Here is a 26,687-nt window from a genome sequence, read left to right on the forward strand (position 1 = left end):
CTACAGAATGTAGTGGAGATTAACAAAAATCACACACACCCCATACTATATGCTATGCTAGATGTTGGTCATTGCATTTGTGATTTTCCAGATTTAATTAACTATTAATGGGTAGTTAATTAACTAATGGATAATATGTTCTTTTCTTTCCAGAGCATTGCTATGAACAACATTTTAACTGTGGACACTATACAAAAAACCCTCCCTCTTTCTCCTCCATATGCCAATATACTAATAATATCATTTCAGAATCTGGAGAATGAGTTTGTTAAGAGGTCACTCCACTATAGTTTTATTGCACTTGTATATTAAAGGACTTGAATTTTCCTTTGATAAATTTATATTTCAAAACACCGATCCTAGACCTGTCTATGTATTTCAAAGAGAGATGCTCAAAAATTTATATATCCATCGCAGAATTTGATTCTAGAATTTACTAGTAAGTAGGATGTCTGGCAAATGTACATAGTATCTGTGGTCCAGGCCACACATCTCCAACATCTGCTTTGGAGCAAAGTCAACATTTTTGTCAACCATTTGGGGTATAATATCCTTGAGTGACAATTTTGGATTGATCCTGAGATGTATTGACATGTGGATTTGTTTCGTAATCTATTGGAATAAGCAAGGTGAGATATATTCCCTCCCTGGCATCTCCAAGATAGGCCTGAGAAAGATTCCTGCCTGCAATCTTGGAGGAGCCGCTGCCAGTCTGTGTAGACGATACTGAGCTAGATAGATGGACTTATGGTCTGACTCAGTATATGGCAGCTTGCTTCCTATGTTCCTATGGGACAAGTTCCTACAAACAGAATTTGAAAAATATTTTCTCTAAGTTAGGTTCCCCCCCACCAATTAAATCTTTCATGTTCATGATATCAAGAGTTCCGGTTTGTTCAGAACTCTGCTTATATCAGAGCTAAATCTGTATATATTACATCTGGTGTTTCCAGATCAGAGGAGAGCTATTTCCTTCCGGATTACTGCAAGTCTCTCAAGATAGCAACAGGAGATGCAGAACATCAGAGCTCTGAGGAGAGACATTAACATCATGTCTCCCACATCTCTCTTAGCTGACCCACAACCTCAGCTTTTGTACTGAATTGTATGATCTGTTGCAACTTGCAAGCCATCTCAAATGTAGGGTATACATCTTTAAACAAACAAGCAAATAGTGCTGATGCAACCTTCTAGCTAGTTACAGATCCAGAATTCCAAGCTGTAAAAGATGGAGTCACTTGTCTAAAGGCAAAACTATGTATGTTAAGCCTATCATTACAAGTCAGGCTTAAACCTGGAAGTGTCTCTTTTCTACAAAAATCAGCCCAGGACAGTAATGTAGAGACTGTTTCATGCAGTGGGACTGTTGCATGAAGGCCTGGTGGTGGTGGTGGTGGTGGGGTTAACATTACTTTCCCATGCTGTTGTTCCTCTAAAAATCACCCTCAAGGTGGCTATTTGCTGCAAATAGCTGATTTGAGGAGGCAATTAGGACAGAAAAACAGCGCAGCCCTCCTCCCTACATGTCACAATTACAATTCACATCCCCTACCCTGGAGGCTTTTCACACAGGACCTTTGATGCAAATCCACTCCTGATTGGAGTGTGCTAGTCCACATATTCTCTGGATTTACCCCGGCCTCCCTGCAGGCTATCAGGGACCAGGACAGAAGGGACTTTGATTTTCCCTGAACGGAGGCTGCAAATTCTGGCTTAGCCCGAAGTATGTCCAGTTTTTTAAAATCCTCTTGTTTCAGAGGCTTTTGAAAAATAACTCGGGGCTTGTGTTAAGCCCCGCAATTTTCTCTGTTATATTTGGGGTGGTCATGCCAGTAAATCGGGTTTTTTTACAAAACTCAGTGAAAGGGAGTTTGACAGCTGTTTTGGGTATGGTCTGTTCTAAGTGATTTGCAGTTGCAAGCGCTGGGGGGCAGTGTTGTTGTTGTAGATTGGTGATACTCTGTTGAGGGAGGGGGAGGGAGAAATTCTTGAGCTAAACACAAGCACAGACTGCAAAATGTGTGTCTTGCTATATTTTACATAGGCTTTAGATATGCTGAATGGATACCTGAGCCCTTTGTTGTCTAGGCTGATTCCATTAGGTGTCTCTGTGTGTGATGGGGTAAACATTATGTGATGAAGGCAGTCACAAAGGCAAGAGTTGTTGTTGTTGTTGTTGTTGTTGTTATGTGATGAAGGCAGTCACTCACAAAGGCAAGAGTTGTTGTTGTTATTATTATTTTATTTTTACATTTATATCCCGCTCTTCCTCCAAGGAGCCCAGAGCGGTGTACTACATACTTGAGTTTCTCTTTCACAACAACCCTGTGATGTAGGTTAGGCTGAGAGAGAAGTGACTGTCCCAGAGTCACCCAGCTAGTCTCATGGCTGAATGGGGATTTGAACTCGGGTCTCCCCAGTCCTAGTCCAGCACTCTAACCACTATACCACGCTGGCTCTTTTCTTTTCTTTTACATTTATATCCCACTCTTCCTCGAAGGAGCCCAGAACGGTGTACTACATACTTGAGTTTCTCCTCACAACAACCCTGTGAAGTAGTTTAGGCTGAGAGAGAAGTGACTGGCCCAGAGTCACCCAGCTAGTATCATGGCTGAATGGGGATTTGAACTCGACCGGTTCTCCCCGGTCCTAGTCCAGCACTCTAGCCACTACACCACACTGGCTCAAGTTAAGCATCCTGCTGTTTGAATAAGCTGTTTGACAACTCATTCTTGCCCTTAACTATTTTAAAAAGAAGCTCTCCCGCTTCTTCCTCTGTGTTGGAGGGAAAACCCGGACCAGGTAGATGCGAATGCACAGGAAAAAGATCTGCCAAGGAGTGCATGGAGGGGCCGACAGCTATGTGAACTGTCAAACTAATCCCCCAAAGAGCAGATCAGCTCTTCAGATACTCCGAGGCATAAAGCCATGTGTGAAAAACTTCCTGGCTCTTTTTTGTGTGGGGGTGGGTGGGTGAGACATGGGTTAACCCATCTCTTAATGATGTGCTTAATGTAAGGTGTAGTTTGTCCCAGAGCTCACCAGTAAGAGGAGCTGCAAGCTCTTGACCAAGGGGAAGTAAAGGTGGCTTCTGTAGCTGTGTGACGTGAAGACATTTGGTACAGTGAGCTCTTCCCATCACTGCAATGTGCTGTACCTTCTTGCCATGAAAAGTACAGGAGCCCCCTTTGGACCAGGTACTACAATTTCTATTCAAAATACATTACAGTAGTGGGTGAAAAGCCAAAGGCTAGACCAGTGGTTCCCAATCTGGGTTCAGCCAGGTGTTGCTGAACTACAACTCCCATAATTCCCAGCTATAATTTATTGTGGCTGGGGATGGTGGGAGTTGTAGTTCAGCAACATCTGGAGGAACCTAGGTTGGGAACCATTGGACCAGACAAACGCAAAGTGAGTTCTCCAGAAAGTACCTGGCCATTTTCATCTCTAAGGAAGAAAATCTCTAGGTTTGTGTATTTTGGTTCCTGAGCTCTGCTTATCATCTTACTGTTTGAAATTAAACTGGAGATGAGATCTCTCATCTTGCAGCCCAACCCTGTGGTGCACTGTGTATCTCATTGCTAGATTGATAAACTTCCTTCTTACCTTTCTTGAAAGCCGAGTTTCAGAATCAAACCTTACCCCTGGATGTTGGGGCTGAAGTCCAGGGCCTTCACACCCCCTGCCCCCCCCCAAATCCTCCTTAGTCTGTCCTGGGTGGTGTGGTTTGTGCCTAAAGAACCTATGTGTTACAAAATGATGCTTAACTTGCGGGGGGGGGGGGCAGGGCTCCAAAGGCCTTTAGGTCTAGGCTCCAAAATCACCTAGGTGCCCATCTGTTCGGAATACTGGTATGGGGTCAATTGATCAGTAAATCACAGACTCTAGTGAGGTTATTTTTCTTTCTCCATAATTCCTGTAGAATAATAGCTGGATTGTTGATTATGTGACACTCTACCATGCAAGGTGATCTTACAGTCTGGAATTTGTGGAGGCTTCATGACTGAATTACATACGCCTACTCCTTGCTTGCATTGAGAAAGCCAGATTGCAAACATCTGGGGAAGAACCATCTTTCTTAGTACATGATGTGGCAAGATAGCGGAATATAGGTGTGCCCAGAAAGCTCTGGCTGTCCTTGTTTTTTCAGTCTAGTGTGGGTGGCCCAGCTGAAAAGTCAATCCTCCCCATGTAATGTGACATTAATGCCATGTGACTGTTATTTTGATCTTGGTGGTTGACATTGTTTTGACAAGCAGATTGCTCAGACAACGTTGCTGTTATGGGCTGTGCCAGCATCTGGGTGATGAGGTCTATGGCCTCAGTGTTTCCAGAAGCTGCTCTCTGCATCCCAAAGAGACATTTTCTCCCTGAGTAAGACACTGAAGCAGATGGAAGGGAAGAACCACTTGTTGGTTGCTTAGAAATTGTTTGAAGTCCTCTGTAATAATTTCTGATAGTTCCAAGGCAACTGCCAAGTTATTCTTCCTGCAGGCAAAGAGGGGACGAGATTCTAACTTCCTTCATCCTAAAATGAGGGTAGGGCAGAATTATCAGGTCCAGATCCTGAGATTGTGAGTCACTACGGTCACTACGGTGTGGCTCCACACCACGGTGACTCATGAGGAGACCCCCGGCCAGGCGGCTATAGCAAGCCTCCCCGCCTCAGGGGTCTCCCCAGCATGTGCCGTGCACTTGGGTAGGGCATGCTGGGACTTCCAGGGGCCGGGTGGGCCCTGATCCCTGCCGCCCCTACTGGCTCTGTGACTGAGCTGGTAATCATGTGGGCGGCCGATCTGGATGCCCAGGGTGGGCTCCCTGCTCGTCTGCTAAGCCCGCTCTCCCCACAGAGCCTTGTTAGGCATTGATTGACATCCAGCCTAATGCTGTGCTAGCATTCTCTTATATTTAGCAGAGGAAGAGCAACTGTCCCTCTCCAGCTCCAGTACAACATCTCTCCAGTGGTTGTCGCTGAGCCCTGCTTTATGTTTCAGGCATGTAAATGGGGTTTCTAACTGGTCTCCAATCCAGACACAGCCTGGCTTAGTTTAAGCAAGGTTGCTGAACCATGTGCCCTCACACCGTGCTCTGGGACTGGTATTATGTTGGGACCAATAACTCAGTTTGTGGTATAGCTTGGTATAGCATTGGCAGAGGCACCTTTCAGCCCAGTTGTATGTGTACATAATCAAGCATTAAGTAGAACACATTAATAAAACATATTCTTTACATACAATCTGAAGCAAATCTTATACACTGAGTAGTGGTTAGCAAGTGAAATGCCAATGAACTTGATATACTGGGTCGCCCAATATCTCCACAATGTCCCACCTCCATTTTGAACATTCTTATTCACCTTAAAATCCTGCCCCCCTTTTTTTGCTGAGGGCACTTTACACGTGGTTAAATTCCTATATGGAAATGATTTTCTCGCTGGAATAGTCTCATATGTGAAGAAGCTCTTGCATAAAGTCTAAGTGAATTGAATGGGACTAATACGAGCAAGCAGCTTGTATAATACAGGAAGTCCTCAGTAGGGGTGTGCAATTCGGGTATTTGGTGATTCGGTTCGGGACCCGAACCGAATCATCCCTGTTCTGTTTTGTGCCCGAATATGGGCCACCTGAATCACCCTTGATTCGATTCGGATTTAACCTCTGTGAATTCTCATTCTATCATAGCAAATGAGATTTTTTTCAATTAAACAACTCTCATGACCCCACTTTCATTTTTTCACACTCTCAATTACTATGAATATGAGGAAGTAATCAATTTAGCACACTTCACCTTATGAAGACAAACCTCAGAAATTCACCAAAATTCACCCCTCTGCCCAATCACTCTGAAATTGGGGATGGGTGGTAGCCGCCACCCATTAGGCACTATATACCAGCCCACCCCACTCCTTTGGGGCAGATCCACTTTCTGCCCCCAATCTGCCCCAATGACACCAAAACTTCAAATATTCCCCAAAAATTAGCCCTCTGCCCAATCCCCCTGAATTTGGGGTGGTAGCCTCCACCCATTAGGCACTACCACCCCACCCCACTCTTTTGGGGCAGATCCACTTTCTGCCCCCAAACTGCCCCAAAGTCACTAAAACTTCAAAAAATCCCCCAAAATCAACCATGAACTGAATCACCCAAATTTTTCGGGCCCGAAATTCGGGTGATTTGGCTCGGGCCCGAAAAATGTTGGGGGACATCGGGGGTGATTCGGTTCGGCCCCGAATCACCCGAAATTGCTCGTTTCGGGCACAGATCGTTCTGTGCCCGAAATTTTTTGCACATCCCTAGTCCTCAGACTTGCATCACAGTTGATTCCTGAAAACTGTATCTTAACTCATAACCTATTTCCCCCCAGGAAACAATGTATAAATGGGGGTTTGGTTCCTGAATTAAGGATGGATACCTTCACCCCCCCAGCTGCTGTCAAAGCTGGTGGTGTGTCACTCACAGATGTGCAGACATGCAGTAGAGGAGTTGATGGTGGGGAATAAGAAGTTGTTCACCCTTGCCATCCACTAATTTCCCAGTCTCTTCCTGTATCTTTCTCACTTCCATGGAAGGAAGGAAGGCAACTAGGTAGTTCTGCCTCCTCCTCTAGCCCACACACCACCGGCCATTTATCAGAGCCTCCCCTCCCATGGTGAGTGTTGCATAGTTGAAACACAATCATAACGCTGAAACAAGGTGACAATTTACAAATTAAATATATCTTCAGACTCAGGGCGCCTTAAGTTGAGGACTTCTTGTACAGAGTTTTTAGTTCCAACATGCTATTCCCAACTAAAATTGAATCTCTGCATCTCTGCATGACATCACACTGTGATCAACATTATGCATATTCAAATGCCAATACTTTTGGGATCATAGAAATAAACACTCCTACCATTCTAGTATTGGAAAGATCACACCCTTAGGAGGAGATCCCAGAGGCTGTGTTTTTCTATGCAAGAAATTGCCATCAGCAAGCAGTAATGCAGATTTTAAAGAACTTGTTTCCTTTTCGGAACTGGAAAATATACATTCATCATTTAAATTAAACACTCACCTTTTTAGGGACTATTACAAAAGTTGTACATATTTTTTTCTTAAATTACATGCAAGTTTACCCACATTCACAAGTTAAAAAGAAAAAACTACATTGGGGATAGACATGCATCACTTGGGAAAACATATTTTATGTGTTAAAAAAGGAAAATGTGAAAGCATATATAACTTAGACAGCAGATGGGGCTGTGAAACTTCCTTTCTGAATTGATTAATATTGAGAATGAGCTGTTGGGCAAACTGAATAGATGAATTGAGTTACATAAATTATGCACTGTAATTCTAACTAAATTTTCTAGTTGTGTGCATTGACTTTTGATATGGTTAGAACAGGCAGGAGCAGCATTAATATATGTTTGTAAGCAGCAGAGGATGTAACATTTTCTTTTTTCAGAAGTAAGACTCACTGTGCTCAAGGGGACTTGCTCCCAAATATGTGTGCATAGGATTGCCACTTGTTTGGGAGTTTGAGCACAGTGGGTATAGGATTGAACTGTAAGATCTATTCAACCATACCTCTTTATCAGCAAATGAACTGTATACTAGATTAACTGGATACTATGCATCTTGTACAAAACTACCTTCTCACAGTATTTGTGCTAACCAAAGACTGTAGATCACTAGCTTTACAGGTATATAGCCCTTATGTCATGAGATCACATCTTTGATGTATTCTTTCTCTTTCTGTGCAGGCCCCAGAGCCCACTGAAAATGGCACGAGTGAAGGAGAGCTTGACGAGGACCAGAATTCATCTGTCCCAAGCACTTTGGAGCTGGAGATTCGCGGATCAGGCCAAGAAACAGATGAAGATTACTTTGAGACACAGTCACATCAGAGTGAATCATTGTCAGACATAAAGACAGAACCTTATGAAAGTGCATCCGACTCGGAGTCCATTGCCAGTGATATAACTAGAGAAATCAGCCTGAGTTCATGTTGCCTTTCTCCAGAAGTAGAAGAACCATGGCATAAGTATTCTGAAGGAAAAGTAGAAATAGCTTCTTCCAAGCCAGAGTTCAGAAGACCACTGGGATGTTTGCAAAAGGAATCTGTGGAACTGTCTTCCATTTTACACGTACCAACAAGCAAAGGTGAATTGGAAGTACAAGCAACAGAGTCAAAAACAGAGGAGACCATAGGGAAAGAGAAAACGTTACCTTGCAGTATTACCTACATGGGGTCAGAAACTAGTAAAGAGAACTTTGATACAAAGACTGAGGCCACATTGATAGCAGAGGCAAAATCCATGGACAGAGAGACACAATTCCATATCCGCTCAAAAAATCTAGCTGTAAGTGCTGTTGTAAAAGGTAACACCGGTACAGCAGCAACATGGGTTGCTTGTCTCAGAGCAAACTCTGAAAGCTCTCTGACTATCCCTGAGACTCAGCACTCTCTTGTTCACTCCGAAACTGTTTCAAGATATAGTTTGCCTAATATTCACTTGGAAACAAACAGAACTTGGAAAAGAAACTGTGAAGCACTCAAAGACAAAGTGAGGTGTAAAGAAGATTCTACACTTAACATGCAGTGCAGTATGGAGAACATAATTGATCATCAGAAACCTGCAGCAGTACACATCTGTGGCAGAAAGCAACAGACCACCAGTTTACCATGTTTAAAATCTCCATTTCTGGTGCCACCCAGAAGGCCAGGAATCCTAGAAATAAAATCATGGCAAAGTCCACCCAGGAACATAAGTGCTCAAGAGTTCAGAGAACATACCAATGATTGTATTTGCCTGGCAGAAAAACTAAGCTGGTCATGCTCCAGGTTACACCTAGCAGAGTCAGATTATGAATGTGTATGTAAAAATTTAGAAAGGTTTGGTGACTGCTCACAAAAGTCCTTAAAGATGGGAAAAGATACAGATATTAAAGGATTATTTCTTGATCCACATCTAGTGTCAAATAAGAGCCAGGTACAACAGGCAGCAAACCCCCACCAAGCTACCAGAAAGAATTTACACAATGAATCCAAATTCTATGGCCTTACAACAAAACGAACAGATGCGTGTGGTGAGAGTAAGTCATTGAAACTGTTCCAGATGCCATATTCCTCAAAGTATAATTCTAAACAGGAGATTCCAACTCTGGAGTGTGAACCAATACCCACAAATGCCAAAGTAATATTACAAAAAGATCAATCCAAACCAGAGGGTGAGACTGAAATTAATGAGCTTTCTCAAAATCTTTGTTCTGCATCTGATATCTGTGATGTTGAAATCCAAGAAAATTACCGTGGTGTATGCATCACAGAGAAAGATGGTAATACAGGTGGCACCTTTGTTTCCTCTCTTAGTGCACAGATGAAAATGGAGGGGAAATGCCTTGAAACGCAAAACACTGAGGCCTTTCTAGGGGCAAGTGAATTGAGGAGCAATTCTGGACTCAATGTAGATTGGGGAATACTGGATGGGGTTCTCACATCAAATGGAAAGCACTTTGTAGGTGAGCACGGGGAAATCATGCTTCAAAATGTAAAATCCAATACCTTAAAGTGTCCTTCCAATCAGGAGAGAACAAATATATATTTCATGAATATGGAAGGGAAGGGTGGTGATAGTGGTTGTGGTGGTAAAGAAGACATCTCTGTTCTTGAACTAGCACCCAGACCACATTATGTTTGCCAGCAGGTAAAATCAGAGACACTTCCAGAGTTAAAACCTCTTTTGATAAAATCTCTAGGACAGAAAGAGCTACAAGTAAAGAACATGGAAGGTGAGAGCTACCTGTCTGAATTAACCATGGAGAAATTGGAACATGAGGACTCAGCTTCTCATCTTATCACCATGAAAAATGCCATAAAGCCACAGGAAGCTCCAAACCTACAGCTGAACAGTGGAAAGGACATTTTGACTGTGCAGGTTATGCCAGGCAGTGAGTTCCCGGTTAGCATGGCCACCCAAGAAGGTACAAAAACCATACACGAGGAAGCAGAGGCAACTGTTCTGGTTTTATCTTCAGTTCCTGCCTGTGCAGGAGTGAGTGTGAAGGATGATTCCCCTGGGACTAATTTAAGTTTGGAATGTGCTATGCGAACTTGGAAAGAAGAGGGAGATGCAGATGGTCTGCCCTTAGAATCGCATGGCACAAATTCTGAGATATTACTGATAAAGCCCTGCCAAAAGAATACTGATTCTGACATAGTGCAAGAAATAAACCTACAATTTGAAACAAGGGGCCATATGGTGGTGGGGAAAACTATGACCACAAATGTAGAGCCAGGCACTTGTGTAGCTATTTCAAGAATGCAGGAAATGAATAGTGTTATTGGTGAATGCCAGGATGCTACTGCTGATAATAAGACTCTGGGGAATAACATTCACAGTAAGCAAATACTTGAGAAGGAAGATACTAAAAGGTGTGAGGTATCACAAGGGAAAACAGGCCTTTGGGAGGATTCTCCACACATAGGACCAGCCAGAGACTTTTCTGTGGAAGATCCCAAGTGCATTAACAGAGTCAGTGAATGGAATCTGAGCACAGATATCCATGATTCTTCTGTGAAAAGTGACAGTCAAGAGAATTCCACCACAGGCCTAGATAATATCAGTACTGGTAGCACAAACAGTGAGGAGATGGATGAGAACTTCTTTAATTTCCTGGGTAGTAATAACAGTTTCTACAAGGCGGTACAGAGAAACAACAGGACTAGGGTCACAGAGAAGTCTCCCAAGCCTTCTAAATTTTTATCCTTTTCCAAAATGGCATCTTTCAGGAAAATTAAGCTAATGACTGATGAAAACCAAGGCAGCATCAAGACCAAGACAGAAGCATTAGATGGCAATAAGACAGATGAGGTGGAAGATGATTTAAAGTACATTCAAAATAGTTCATCCAGCTCTACATTCCAAAGCAAGGAAAATTGTCTTGCAGAGTATTCAGATGATGATGACTTATTCTATGAGAGACCTGCTGGACTGTTCAACAGAATTAGCTTGAGAAAGGCTTCAAGCTCTGGCCGGACACTCTTAGAAGACATGGGCACAAGTTCTCCCACACTGGCCAGAATGAAATCCTCCCATGGAAAAGTCTTAGGTTCTGTTGAGAATAATGACAGCGAGTCTGCAGAGTACCCTGAACTCAGGAAATCTTCATCAGAGAATGATTTTAAACGAAACAAAAGCACAGAGAGCAAAAAGTTCAAGAGTAGACTGGCCTTGGCCCACAGATCCTTCTCAAGTTTCTTCGAATCTAAATCTCTGGAGAAAGAAAATGCTGAACAGTGTCCAAAGATTTCAATGAAAAATGAAAAAGCTAAGTTGTACCAAACATCCTGGAAAACATTTCTGAAAAGCAAGGAGGCAGATGGTATGAAGCGGTCTGCCTTAAACTGTCCTCTTCCAACACAACAGAGTCCTTGTTCAAACAGAAGCCCTGGCAGCATTGTTAGAAGACTTTCCAAGGAAAATCAGGAATGTCATAATGAACAAGTGGTTATGAGTTCAAGTGTGCCTAATGGCTCATCCACAGAAGCTGGGCATTCTGACTCCTCTGGGACAGTTGACTTTGTATCTGTGGATGCCAGGAGGAGGAGGAGAAGGAGAGAGCTCTCTCATGAACTGAGTATAAAATGTCCACACAGCCCGGACTACAATGGGAAAGAAGAAGCAATGGGTAATGATGAAGATATTTCCTTCGAAGAATTGTGGCTGAAATCTCCAGTTAGTCCAATTGACCTACAGACGTCATTTTCGCACTTCACTCCCTCTTGCCCCCAGTTGTCAATGTATGAGCGTAAAGATATGCCTTGCAGACCTATGAGCCCCAAACCCCAGAGTCCTAGGACCAGTTCTCAACGCAAAGGTTTCCATTACCCTGTACGGCTGAGCTCCACTTCAATGATATCTCTGGGAAACATCTCTGTGATTGACAGCAATCTGGAAGCTCCTGAAAGGCCAAAGACATTGAAACCCAGATCCAGCTTCTTGGTGTCTATGCACTCATTAGATAATGATTATCAGAGAGAAGACAGTGGGATAAGCAGCCAGTCACAAATCAGCTTAAACACTGCTTCTTCAGTCAGTGATATAATCAGAGATGAGGTGAGTTTCTTTGGGATGGGGATGGTGTGGGTTAGCTTTGAAGAAATCTGAGTGCAGTATCGTTTAAATTAATTATTTTTCTTTCTAAAATGTATAACCTGCCTTTTCTTCCAAAGGCTGCCCATTTTCATATGTCAAGGAGTGGACTGGAATTCTGGGTCAATTCTGAGGTCATGTTCACAAGATCCTCTTTTGAAGTTAGTCTAGGAGTGTATACACAGGGGAAAGTGATCATTCTTGTAACTTCCTAGGGATGATCTGATCATCCCTGTAACTTTTACAGAGCTAGACCGTATAAGCAGGACCAAACAAGAATCTAGGATCCTGTTCATAAATTTGTCCCAGAAAATGGAGTGGTAACCACTTTCGACAATCTTTCCATACATACAGGATGTGGCTACAGGATTGCTTTAAAAAGTAATCTCATAAATGCCAAACACTATGGCTACATTCGCATGTAATGGGGAACCAGAGTTGTAGGGGCTAGAGGTTTCCCTCCAGCACACAACTGGCTGTGTGCAACTCCAGTCCCGTTCCTTCCACAATCTGATGTTTCGCTCCAGAGACTCCAATTTGAACCCTTGGTTTGTAGTGAGTTTCACTGCTCAAAACCAGGTTTCAATGGGACCTCTGTTATGTCCAAATGTGGGCTCTCCTTCAAGCAAGGAGGATGCCCGCACAGCCAGTTCTCCCTCCTCTCTGCAGTCTCGCTGACTCCAGAGAGAACACTCTCAGTTTCATCTGAATATGGACAGGAGAGCTGGGGTGGGGGGGGGAGCAGTGTGTGTGTGTGTGTGTGTGTGTTTTCTGCATTACTTGCAAATGCGGCCAGAGTCACAAGAAGCCTCTTTATGTGTACAGAAAACTGCACTCTGGTTTGCTTTGAAACTATGATGGGTGTTGCCACCATTGTTTTTCAGAGGGCTGGGAGGGTTTCCCTCCTGCAACATAGTGTCATTAACTCAGTAATCCTCAAAGGCTAGGGCTAGACCAATGCTTGTGCTACATTCTTAATGTACCAACTTTATTGTGTTAGTCTTAGTACCATAGTCCATAGCATTAAATTGTACAAAAATAGAAGTTACAAGGTCAGCCAACATTAGCAACTCCTCCCCAATCTACAAATTTTCTCTCAAACAGCCTTAAAAAAAAACCACAAAACCCAAAATAACTTGTGGAACGATGACATATGGACACACTGCTGAGATTTTGGTCATTATGATAGCACCTTTATCTAATCTATTTACCTACCTACCTACCTGGTTTATATACCACGTGATATGTGCTAAAATCTCCAGAGCTGTGATCACTGGGGTCACAGCAGAGTGTTTCAGAGTAATGCCAGCTCTGTACAGGTCCACACAATAGATTTCTGTCATCTGCTACCCAAGAATATCATGAAAGATCACATGAAGGAAAAATCCATATCTTGTCTGGTGTGTTTATGTGAATCAGAGCTCTCTGAAGGAATGCTGCAGTGAGAGGGCAATATTTCAGAATCCTGCGGGAGGCAAAATTCTAAAATCACATCAGCATATAACTAAGTTTGCTGGCTGTAACTGAAGCCATTCCTGGAGATTCCCATGCACCCCACCCATATTTCTTGCAATATCAAGCCATTAAAGCCCCCAGGTTTGCTTTCAGTAGTTACCTGGAGAGAATGCTGGTTCCTAGGGACTCCAGGCCAGTCCTGGAGGGTTGGGAACCCTACATATACAACTTGTATCAGTAAGGTAACCCTAATCTGAAAATGTGGTCTGAAAATGGCACTGGCAATTTGACTTTACTCTGCCTTCTAGAGGCAGTATTTCCACACTGCAAGGCATTCATGCATGGATGCACTGTTACTAATGTATAGACCTCCTTATATTTTGAACAGTTTAGGTGTTCCAGAGTACACCATGTTTCCCACTGGGTCATTTGTTTCACTTGAGAGTCCCAAACAGGACAAGGCTGCCTCATTTCAGAGGTGTTCACACAGCAAAAGGTTGTATGCGTGTCCAAAAGAAAATGTGGCTTTTACAAAACCTCTTCAAGTAGTTTCCCATCTTGAAAATGTTCACTTTGTAAGGCAGTTAATACAATAAGAAATGTATTAGGTATGCTGGATAGAGATAGATATAGATGTCTGAACATGGAAAAAGAGATATACAATCTAAGGTGTTAACTTAGAAAAATGTGTATTGTATGCATACTCAACCACAAGCCAGGATTGCAAAGGTTCCTTGTTGAGTGTAGGAGTGATGTCGGGGATCAGTGCAATTGGGCAGCTGCTCAGTGCTTAGAGGGCCTGACTGAAACCATGTCTGCTCCCATAGTCCCATTGCCTTTTTGTGGTGATGGTGGAGTGACCCACCCAGGTAGGAGGGGGCCCAAGAAGGGCAGTTTTCTTAGGGATCCTTGAAACTTGAGGCAGCTTTGATCATTGAGCATGCATCCAGAAAGACTCAGATCCAGGGTTGTTTCCCCCCCTCTGTATAATATGTGCAGTTATTGGGAGAACAATCTTCATTGCTTACCATTCACAAGTTGCTCTGCTAGGAGATGCAGAAGTGTGTCAATACCCTGCACATGATGCTCTTTGAAACATCAAGCAATTCACACATTCTCAGAATCATACTTAAGAATAAGGAAACTTAAAGCTAGAGATATAACTGATGGTCCAGAGTGAGCTTCGGCTATTATTCTTGCCTTGGTTTGTATGTGCACATGCTTGTCGACACTGCAAATTTATACAGGTCAGCAAGTGCATGTTTGACTTTCATTCAGCCTGCAGTATCCACACTGTAAAGCTCTACTAGGAATCATTCGAGGCTCCAGTAGAAGTTGTGTTTATATGGTGTAGGAAGTATTACTTTGGGCAAATGTAACATGAAATTCCAGGTTCAGCATGGTTGCTTTGAGGGCAGTTGCCTGGTGTGGCCAACAAACAAATCAACAAAGTTCTTGTTTTCACCTGTCACTCACAAACAGGAGAGTGCTCAGCAAAGTCAAATCCCGTCAGAAAAGAGGCCAGGTGAGAAACGGGGTCTTCAGTGCAGAAAGAGGTCTACTCAGATGCCACTATCTCCACACTCGTTCTCAAACATAGAGAACAAAGCCTGGATGCTTGCCTTCCATTCTCAGGAGGGAAAAGCAAAAGAGCAGACCCAGAGGAAGAGACGCAGACCCCTATACAAGCGTTTCAGCTTTGATGATGCATGGATGGAAAGGAATCGGAAAAGGAAGCTTGTGAAGGAGACACAATCAGACAGGGGGACTGACTCAAGTACCCTCCTAGACGATCAGTTAAAAGTAAGGAACCCAAGATAACCCTGTCTCCTCTCTCTGGGTGCATCTCTCTGCGGCTCTCTTCAGACTTACCACTAACCAATTCTGCTGCTTTTCAAAACTTCTAACGGTGTGTGGTAGTCAAGTGTGCACTAATCAACTTGCCAACAAAATGACTTATTTTGGAAGAGTGTTTCTTCTCTTTGGGGCCTATTCTATCATGCATTGTACACTGGTGATGGCGGGTGGGTGCATCGAAGAGTCTATATATTCCAAAAAATAGATTTATTATTGTTCTCTCAGTTTACCAGAGGATCTTTTGTATTAATTTTTTTTTAGAGTTTCTGATGCATGCAAAGTTCCTTGCACTCTCTCTAATTAACATTCACTGCTCTGCTTTAAAATCTTAGTTTGCTTTCTCTGGAACCACACAGGGCCTAGTTCTGACAAGCAGGCTGAGACTGAGTGAAAAGCAAGAATTGTCTAATGTGTAAAGGCTCGTAGGAAGTCCAAGCTAAATGCCTCCTTAAATTCAGTGCTGTTATCTTTTGTATTTTTCTATAGGTTAAAATGAGACCATGCATTACTTCACCAGTGGTTTTTGATGCCATTCCTCTCAAGTTGCACCTTTACTCCCAGAGTACGCCCACCGGTTTAGACTGCGTGGGCTTGAGACGGCGCACCTCCTTTCCTGGTATGAGTCTCATGCTTTATTGTTTGACCCCTGATTTCTGAGCATTCTGTGATATTTTTGTTTATTTTTAAGAGGTTTGGTTTTTCTAGTCATATTACCATTGACATTTTACACTTATGGATGCAGGAAGGTGAAGTGATTTCCCCAGTCAATTGGGAAGCTTTTAGAGAGACTGGATTCTTCCCTTCTATATTAGAGACCTATGATGAGCTGTCTCAGTAAGGATTTAATTTAATTTAATTTAATTTAATTTAATTATTTATTTCATTTCTATACCACCCAAAACTTGCGTCTCTTTATGGTGACATAAATGTCTCGTTGACATCCTGTTCAGAGAATGGAAGCTGTTTATAAACATAATTTTGTAGCTTTGGTGCAAAGGCATCTATCTGGGTGGCAGATAAGAAGAGGCAGTTTGAGGTTCTGTCCCTTCCAGGGGGCTTCACGTTTGAGATTAGTGTGGGGAATTGACATCAGTGGGACCTTGCAGAGTGCCTCTTCTTGGTCTAGTTGATCTTTACGAGTATGATTTCTTTTATGTAGCGTTTTGGGGAAGGAAAGCAGTCTGTAACTGTAGAATATCCACACTTTTAGGTTATGTTGTAAATATGTAGTGTGCTACTTCACAAACTGTAACGGTAAGATGGTGGACATTATGATGAAAAACTGCATGCCATCCATGCTGCCTCTGTAAGACACTATTATGAATCCAGGAGCTTCTTCATGGGATTTTTGTGGTAGATCATACTGCACAGTTATGTTTGTGGCCTATGTTGCGTTTTTATAGTTGGTGTGGCATCATGTTATTATTCTTGACATTTTAAAGGTGAAAAGTAGGTTTTTGGATAGTAAAGTGTGCCGTCGAATCAATACACTGAGGGTAAACAAAGCAAAGGGTTTGCTCTCAGTGTAAATTAGCGTGGGAAGGGAATATCCCTATTGCTGTGGCAACCACGCTGCATATCAGCCTGGATGTCCTGGCAATGGGGATGCGTTCCCTTCTGCTCCCAGATAATAAAACATGTTCACAAAAACTGCCCTCCCCTTTTTGGTTCAGCTCTAGCTATAGTTATTAAAACTACTGTGATGCGCAGATGTGCTACTGTATTTTCTGGAATCCAAGACTAGGTTTTTTCCAAATTTTTTGATATTAGAAATCAGGAGGTCATCTTAAGGTATAATTTGGATTTAACCTATATTTTCAAGGGGGTCATCTTAAATTCATAGTCATCTTTGATTCAGGTAAATACGGTATTCTGTTACACAAAGCACTCACATACCACACATAATAAGGGAGCAGTAGAACAGAATAAGTATTTCTGGTGAATCTTACTGGGAATTTCCTTTATGAGAATGAAGAGGTATTTATTAAGCATCTCCTTCAATAGAAGATAATAATACATGAAATTTAAACTTGTGGCAGGAAATCTTAATTCCTCCAGCCAGAAGGATAGTTTTTTATCTGGATCTCAAAAATAAGTTAAATTATTTGACCATCTTACATAACTAATTACTACTATTGCTAGGGTTGTTTCTAAAGTAGCATCTCAGCTCTTGCTTGATCAGTGATACTGTTGATACTCTGCTACATGCCCACTTACCCCCTAAGCACCAGAATGGTGGCTGGGTTCACAAAGAGCTTCTTAGGATGATGGAAGATTAATGTGGCTGTTGAAATAGTTTCTGCCAACAGAACTGATAATGGTTGTCCCAACTTCCTATTACCCTTTCGTTTCAAATGGTTTACAGAGAGCACTAGCATACCCTCTGTTAACTGAAGTAAAAGATATATGGATATTGGCCAATAGGTGGTGCCCAAGGTTTTAGAAAGCTTTTATGTTTCCCCCAGAAGGAGAAGCTAACTACTACAGTATCTTTTGGAAAACACTGAATATTTTGAAATGAGAAAAAAAATAAAGAAAATGAAAAAACAAAACCCACAAATATTGAATGACATGACCTTCTCTAGAACTTTTGGAATTCTTCACTAGCTTCAGGACATTGGATGAAAATACCACAACTGAGTCCAAGAGAACAGTACTTAATCGAAACTGAGCTGCACAAAATGACAGGTGTTGATAGATTCCTGAAACACAAGGCTTATATATTTTTAAATAAAAAAAGCTCTGACTTTGATAGTGATAAACTTGAAAACGTTGTTGGCACATGCATTTTGTTAGCCCTCCCCCATATTTTTATACAGTATTTGGGTCCTTCAGTGTGTATCTGACTTTATCTCTATCCCTACATTCTTGGTTAGGCCTCAGCTGGAATATTGTGTCTGGTTTTCGTTGCTACATTTTTTCTGAAGGACTCATTAAATGGAGATAATTCAAACTGAGTGTCAAAGGTGCTTTGCATAGCTACGCATAAGATTAGCAGTAAATGTTTTAGGACAGCTATATACCTGTATTTGATTTTATGAATGTTTATTATCCTAAGTGGAAACTAACAATAATTTTTAAAAACTGTTTAAACAAGAAAGAAAAGGGCAAGATGTAGGAATGGATAATATTTAATGGAGGGTCAGCCTACACATTATTATTAGTACTTGGAGGGCATTGTCATGGAAACTATCCTTGTGATTGGTGGAATCCACTAGATTAGCTTAAAGCTGCAGCTGGAATCAGCAGCCTCTTGGAGATTGTTTCTAGGGTCCCCACACAAGGTAAGTATAAAATGTAGACCAGCCCTTATAAAATATAGGGAAGGAAGGGGGTAGTATTCTTGAAATAACTAAGGGCTGCCATGAAACAAGAGGATCAGCTGCTTATTAACGTCCTTGATGGAAGGACAAAAAGCAATGGGGATCAAGTTGCAGCAAAGGGCATTATGCTGCAGTCCTAAGTATGAATTGCATTGAACTCAGTTGCACCTACTTCTGAGTAAAACTATTTCGGATCAGGCTATTAGGGCTCTTTCAGCTGACATGTAGGGATACACAGGGGATGGTCTTCCTCATGGAATCTTGTCACCATGAGGAGCTGAAATAGCTGACTCTCCTGCCAACATTGCCTGTATTTTTATGGCCTTGGAATATCTGGCAAGATTTTATTTTAATGTATGCAAATGTGTTTAATGTCAAAAAGAGGCCATTGTGCTGATAAAGTGTCTCTCTGCAGCAGGGGTGTAGCTAGGGGAGAGGGGGCGCGTGTTTGTCCCCTCCCTGCTGCTACTCAGAGTGAGGGAGATAATGAAGAAAATAGGGTTTTTTTGAATTTGAATTTGTTGATCGGTTTGTTTAAAAAACAGAGGGAAGAAGAGTATATAAGGGCTCTGCGTCCAGCAGAGTTTCAGTGCAGTACAGTTTGGAGAAGTAGTGCAGTCAAAGCTGAAGAGTTGCAGTGTAAACCGAGAGTCCAGGGCGCTTTCCAGATTAGACCCTGCAATGGGGCCACGTTGGATCTTGGGAGTGTGCTTCCACACTTCCTGCATTGTGACACCGCAGTCCCTACGTGGGACTGCAGGGTGCTGTTCACATTTCTGATGCCTTGTTTTGAATTTAATTGCTGCGATAGAGAGCTATGTTGTATATCTAGCGTAAAAAAGTTGCTGTTTTGGGGGGTTGTTAGTTTCCGTGAGACTGCTCCCGCTGCTGCTTATGTTTCAAATGCGACTTGCCTGAATGGAAGCATTTTGCTGCTCTTGAGCAGCTAGTCTGGAAAGCACCAAGGTGGGGAGATTGAGGCAAGGTGGGGCTGGTAACCACCAGGTAACCACTAACCTTCTCCTACCTCTGTAGCATAGCTTGCTGACAGTTCAGTATCTGGAAGCCTTCATGAAATATCTTCAACAATATACAAATGTGTAAGGGCCCCACACCCTCTGATTTGCTCTGGGCCCCACAGCTCCCTAGAGACAGCTCTGGTTCTAGGGGTTTGCAATGCACCTTGGATTCTCGTTTCCCTTGGAGGGAGAGTCAATGTAGACTTATGGTCTCTTTGTAATATTTGGTTTGTGTACACAAATTGAGCATTTGATGATGTTGAAAGATAGGAGAACATTCCTAAGAGGCAGCCAACATTTACATCAGTGAGCCTAACCCTGAATCCTAAAATGCCTCTGGTCTACTGTATATGTGGCTCATATCTCTTCTCGGTTCTTAAAATCCTTTCAGAGTAGTCTTCCTTTGCTAGAAACTGCCTGTGGTTTCTTTTACTGACTCACACATATCTTCCTGGGAGGAAGCCAGGGAGGGAGGGTGGGGATCAGGTAATCTTACACCTTCCCATAAGCCTCTGCTTTGAGGCGGGAGAAATGTGACACTTCCAAGTTTCCCAGTGGTGGCTGCCTTCGAAGGTGATAGCAGCTGTTAACAGAGCTATTAAGAAACCACTTCAGGATCATCAAGTTGTCAGCCAAAACTATCAGCTTGAATCTCCTTAACAAAAGGAGGTGTCCAAGCCACCATTTCGCAACAATATTTTATTGGAAATATTTCTGACATCTGAAGTGCCATATGCAGTACATAGCTGTACATTCTGCAGCTTGGGAAGGCGCACTGGAGACAGCCATGATATTATCCTGTTTCTTGTGGCATATTAAGTTTTGGAGAAAATATGTATCAAAGATTTTAAAATGGTTTGATTTAGTAAGTTGGTTTGTCAGCAAGCTTAGGAGCTGAGCAATAGATTTGGGTGCTGATTTGCTTTCAGGGCTGCTGGCTGATGCCAAAAAGAAAAGATCCCGCCCCCCACCAAGCTTCAGCTAAAATCAGTGACAAAGCTGACACAGCTCAATTCCTGGTTTATTTATGGTATTGATGAAATGTTGAGTAGCAAAAAGAGTTAGGAACATTATGAAGGACATCACCTACAGAGGATGTATTTTTGAAATTCTAACGTATCACCTAATACTGTGATCTGATCAATGGGAGGATATTGCAGCATAAGAAGTGCTCCTAGCAAAATGCTGGATTGATAGGGAGAACTGATCACCAGATGGGGTCTATCAGTGTTGACGAGGCATGGGGCCATGATGCATTAGTTGCCAACAGTTTCTCAGAGGGAAGGCATTCAGCCTTGAAGAGGTCAGGAAAGTTCTGATCTCAGCAATAAATTACCTCTGCTCTCGCTGATTGATTCTCTCACATTTGAGAAACTTTGTGGTAGAGATTGAAAGAATCTCATGCTGCAATATCAAGCCACGTGATCAAGTCATGGAAGAGAGCTCCCATGATTTCCAAAGCCCTACAGCCGAAAGTGTCACTTGATGACCGAAAAGAGCTGTGCGGGAAGAAACTCTGGCTGGGAGCGGGTGGATTTGCAAGCTACCTTTTCACGCTGACATAACATGAGGCCATTTGTGGCCTCATGGCAACACTGCAAGCTGAAGGAAAGCTGATATGTGATTAGGTCAGCAATGGAAAAGTTCACAAAACCAAGCTGCAACCTTTTCAAAAGAAGCTAACAGAAAGTAATACATTTTATTTCTTGTGTAACCCTTCAAATGTCAGAATGAAGGACAGAAGAGGGCATGAGCCCCCTCTGCATGCGTGCTACACCTCTGCAGCAGCTTCTCCCCAGATCATCTAGGGCAGGGATTCTCAACGTTGGGTCCCCTGATGTTATTGGACTTCAACTCCCATAATCCCCAGCCCCAGTTGCCTTTGGTTGGGGATTATGGGAGCTGAAGTCCAATAACATCTGAGGACCCAATGTTGAGAATCCCTGATCTAGGGCTTCAAACAGCTTCCTCTGGAGATACATCTCTGAAAATTTGTTCACGGCTTGTGTGCAGGGTTGGCCCAAGATATTGCAGCACCTGAGTCTAAATGCCAAATGCTGCCTTGCCTCATGACCCTGGTGGTGGTGGTGGGCAGCCCCCTTTCAAAACTGACCTTCACACACATTGAAACTAGCATGGGTAGGCAGGGAGGAGAAGTGATTGCCAGCAGTCTCATCTCCTCATGTTTCTTGCAAATTTTGCAAGGAGTATGAGAAGAGGTGCTCTTTGCAAGGCCTGCAAGGGTGAGATCAGGAGTTATTGTTGTTGTTGAAAAGCGATATATAATAATGATAAATAAATTTAATAAAATAATAATAATAATAATAATAATAATAATAAAAGACAGCACTCATAACAACAAAACATCACACTAAACTACACAATAATAATATCATATATTAGTTCCAATAACACAGAAAGAAGAAGAAATATGCCCCAAAGCCTTTTTAGAACAACTATATTTTCAGTGCCTGCTGAAAGGTGGGAGCCAGTCACATTATCATGGCCCAGACTGCAAGTAACAGTCAGGACTCAGATCTCAAGGGGAAGAGTCAGGCAAATCCTGGGGTATAGGACCCATGTCCGTGGGAACCTGAACTCCAAGAGATGGTCCCCCAGGAGCTTGCTGCCTGCACCAACTGTACTCTGTATATGGTAGTTTGTTTTCTCAGACACTTGTGTGTCAACCCTCTTTGGGCCCCACAGGAGAAGCTGTGGATTGCTTCTCCTGGAAATATTTGCAGGGTCTCTTTGCTCCTAGGTCATCCCTTTTAAAAAGCTGAATTCCTTATTGCTGAATGCACTTTTGTTTGGCTATTTATTCCACTACAAACAGCAATGGGATTACTGCAAGTTTCTTTTTTAAAAAGAACAAACATTGAAACAAAATGAGATTTAACATTTTTATCAGGAAGCTTGAAAAATGCTCTTTGAATCCTGGAAACTGTTGCAGGAATTATGATGAATAGAACACTTATTGCTCTCTCATTAAAGAAGATGATATTCCAGGCTTCTCCCCCATCTGCCCACCCCCCGCAATCTATTGTAGTTATGCGAATATAATAGATGTTAAATATATCAGTGGAGAATTTACAAAATCCTAGTGCTACCAACTGTTTTCTGGCAGTGCTCAGTGTCTTTAATAGCTACACGAAAAGCAAAAATTCAGTGGCTAATCTGAAGACGACCACAGGGCTCTGTGGTCACCAGGAGTCGAGGACACCGACTCAATTGGCACACTTTACTTTTAAGCTCTTCCCAGCATGAAGGTATAGTAACAGGAAAAATTTCCTCTGTTGAATTTTTGTTTGCTGGACAAGTATCTCAAGAGCAGACGAGCCCTGACTAGGAGGAGAGCTGGTCTTGTGGTAATGAGCATGAATGGTCCCCTTCGCTAAGCAGGGTCTACCTAGGTTTGTATTTGTATGGGTGACTATATATGAGCACTGCCTGCTGTAAGATATTCTCCTTTGGGGATGGGGCCATACCTTGATGGTAGAGCATCTGCTTTGCCTGCAGAAGGTCCCAGGTTCACTCTCCAGCATCTCCAGGGTATTTTTCACACAGGGCTTTTCACTTGCATCTCCTCCAGAATGGAGGGTTAGGGATGTGCACAGAACCGCGGAGGTGCGGACATGTGCACACAACATGCAATGTGCGTGGCGGGTGCATGTGCAATTGCTACTTTCGATATTTCCGGCAAACAATGGGGGCAGAGGCCAGCAGGGAGGAACGCTGCCGCCCCCAAATCATTTCCAAAAAATGGAGCTACCACCCCGCGCCGTGGCCACGTTTGAACTGGTTCGGAGGCCTCTATAATGTGCACATCTCTATGGAGGGTCTGCCTTCACATATCAGCCAGATTTACTCCCTGGGAGCTATCGGGGAGCACTTCACACACAATTCGGGTTTTTCATTGTGCATTAGAGTGTAGCCCAACTTATAACTTTGAACTCACAGTAAACCTGTGGTAAAGCTGTGGTAAATAACAAATACCCAGGTAGAGCTGGGAGAGACTCCTGCCTGAAACCTTGGAGAGCTTCTGCCAGTCTGTGTAGACAGTACTGTGCTAGATGGACCAATGGTCTGACTGGGTATGTGGCAACTTCCTATGTTCCTAAAAATGTTGGCAACCCTTTTCATCTGAGCAGGTTTCTTCAAATCCCAGGCATATTAATATAGCAGTCCTGAAACTTGCAGCATCATACAGCAGCCAGCTTTGCACGGCCTACCAGCTCTGCTGTTTGTGAACACAAGGGATACAGATGCTGTGCACAAGAGTGGGAGCTCTAGTCCTGCAGTGCCCAGGAAGCTCTGCTTTTAGCAGGAGACATTCTAAACCAGGGATTCTCAACGCTAGGTCCCCAGATGTTATTGGAGACATTCTAAACCAGGGATTCTCAACGCTAGGTCCCCAGATGTTATTGGAGACATTCTAAACCAGGGATTCTCAAAGTTGGGTCTCCAGATGTTTTTGGAGACATTCTAAACCAGGGATTCTCAATTTTAGGTCCCCAGATGAGACATTCTAAACAGGATTCTCAGCATTGGGTCCCCAGATGTTATTGGAACTTAACTCCCATAATCCCCAACCAAAGGCCACAGGGGCTGGGGATTATGGGAGTTGAAGTCCAATAACAGCTGGGGACCCAACATTGGGAATCCCTGTTCTACACCACCTCATACTCTACCTGCTCTCTCTTAGAAATTATCCCCCCCCATTCCCAGTTGTGTGCCAAAGTTCTTCCTGGTACTCATACATCCCTTCAGAGTGGCGCCGTCTGCACAGTCACCCAGAAAATGCCCCCAGTATGGCAAATGTAATGCCACCTAATGGTGCAGCGGGGAAGCAACCTGCCTAGAGAGCAGGAGGTTCAAATCCCGGCTGGTGTGTTTCCCAGAATATGGGAGACTCCTAAATCGGGCAGCAGCGATATAGGAAGGTGCTGAAAGACATCATCTCATACTGCACGAGAGAAAGCAATGGTAAACCTCTCCTGTATTCGACCAAGAAAACCACATGGCTCTGTGGTCGCCAGGACTCAAAGGCACAACCTGTCCTTTCCATAGCAAATGTTCTGCAACACTGTCTTAACATCAGCAGTCACATTGTTTCTTTTAGGGAGCCAGTCTTTACCTTTCTGTTACCTTACCCTGTTCTTTACCTTTCTGTTATGAAATGGTAGGCCAAGGGCTTTGTAGAACAGTGTTAATCACTGCAATTCTCGCCAGTTTGAAACATCATCTGAACAGCATGAACATCTGCAGCTCAGTCCTCTGCAGGCTTACTTGGAAGTAAATCTCCTTGTATTCAGTGGGCCTTACTCACAGGTAAGCGTGCACAGCAGCCTGCAGTCTTAGTCCTTTTCCACTGCTCAAAGGGGAACATCCAGCAAAACCGCCTTTTCATTGGAACATGTTTCAAATGCTTACAACTTTTCTATGGCAATGCCTTTTAAAAAAACAAAACAAAAAACAAAACCTGAGGTTTTGGAACGGAAGCTCTCCATCCAGCCCTTGGTTGGTTTAATTCCTTGAAACCAGCTTGGAAACCAGCCTCTTTCTGCAAAACTGTAGCTAGCTGGAGCCTTTTCAGCAGCCACGGAGGGAGCCTCCCTAGTGGACCCCTATGATGTCAGCTTGCATCGTGCAGCCGGCTAGCAACTAAGAGGAGAGGAATCCCACGCAGCTCAGAGACAGCAGGACCTGGTGCCACTGCCCAGCGAGTAACCACACGGTGCTCAGCCCCCTTCTTCCTCCAGACCAGCAGAGCCCTCCGGCTCTCCCTTCTACCTGCCTGCATGAGGACCCAGCAATGCTCCAGCTGCGAGTCCGGTGGTGCGCACACTGGAGAAAACTGCAGTAGCAGTGGAAGCTCTGGGCTCTCCCCAGGTTCAGACTCGGATAGCAGTGGAGTGGTGTGTGGTGGAGGAGGTGGGATGAGAGGTGTCCTTTCCAGATACTGGAGCTTGGAGAGTCTACATTCAGCTTCTGGTAAGAAAAGGCTACGTGGCTGCTCTGTGATATTGCACTGACCTTGGGAGATAAACTAGGAAGAAATGGAGCATTTCTCTAAACTGGGGATGGGCAGATGCTCTTGGGGGAGTTGAATAGAACCACCCCCAGCCCTTCATACCTGTGCCTTGTGCCTTTCGAAGCCTGTAGCAGAAGCAAAATAAACAGATCACACTTCATGGGATCAAGAGTTCAGGAGAGCAGGGATTTAGCAGCTTGGGAAAGACTGCTTATATTCTCATCAGCTGGCTCCGTCCACATCTGCCAAAGTTTCGGGGGGGGGGGGGGGAAACCAACAGCATATCTTCTTTGAAGACATGAAATGTCTACATTCAATATTGTTGAGGATTAGTCTTCCAGCATATTACAGCTTGATTTGTAATCCTTTTTGTCTTGTTTGAGAATTATCCTTGCAATTTATTTTTTTCAAACCGGCTCAGGCTTGCCTGCTTTTGTCATTAATATGATGTAATTTGTATTCAGAGGGATAAGATGTGAAATTAATACATTAGGGAGAATCTTGTAGCAATTCTGCTTTAGCTAAAACACTTCATTTCTTGCCATAGGTGTCTGGATTGCTGAAAAAGTTTCAGTTTCAGCCTAACGTTGCTTATTGGTTTCATTGTCCACTAGTCTGCAGTAAACTACTTTCTCCTCCTGATTAAATTTGGCATGGGCCTACAAGATAAGAGGATGGTCATTTCCCATTGGGTCTGCTGTGAGGTAGCACCTAAAACCTGGTTTGGATAGGTGGTTTAACTTGGTGGCTGGTGACAGCTGGTGTAACTTGGGGATCGTTTGAAAATATCCTCTGCTATTCTGTGCAAACCTGCAACAGAATCGCAGAATGATGATTATTGTTTAACTTGTAAAGGTTAGCTA

General features: G+C 43.2%; 1 protein-coding gene across 1 annotated transcript in view; it reads left to right on the forward strand.

Moving 5' to 3' along the window:
- Positions 1-26,687, forward strand: part of LOC128349701 (uncharacterized) — a 269,429-nt gene that overhangs the window by 86,584 nt on the left and 156,158 nt on the right. Inside the window, 3 exon segments of the mRNA XM_053306456.1 lie at positions 7,745-12,100; positions 15,074-15,394; positions 15,935-16,064. Of these exon segments, the coding sequence (XP_053162431.1) occupies positions 7,745-12,100; positions 15,074-15,394; positions 15,935-16,064 (4,807 nt within the window).

The sequence above is a fragment of the Hemicordylus capensis genome, chromosome 3 (genome assembly GCF_027244095.1).
Source record: "Hemicordylus capensis ecotype Gifberg chromosome 3, rHemCap1.1.pri, whole genome shotgun sequence".
In the NCBI taxonomy this organism is placed as follows: Eukaryota; Metazoa; Chordata; class Lepidosauria; order Squamata; family Cordylidae; genus Hemicordylus; species Hemicordylus capensis.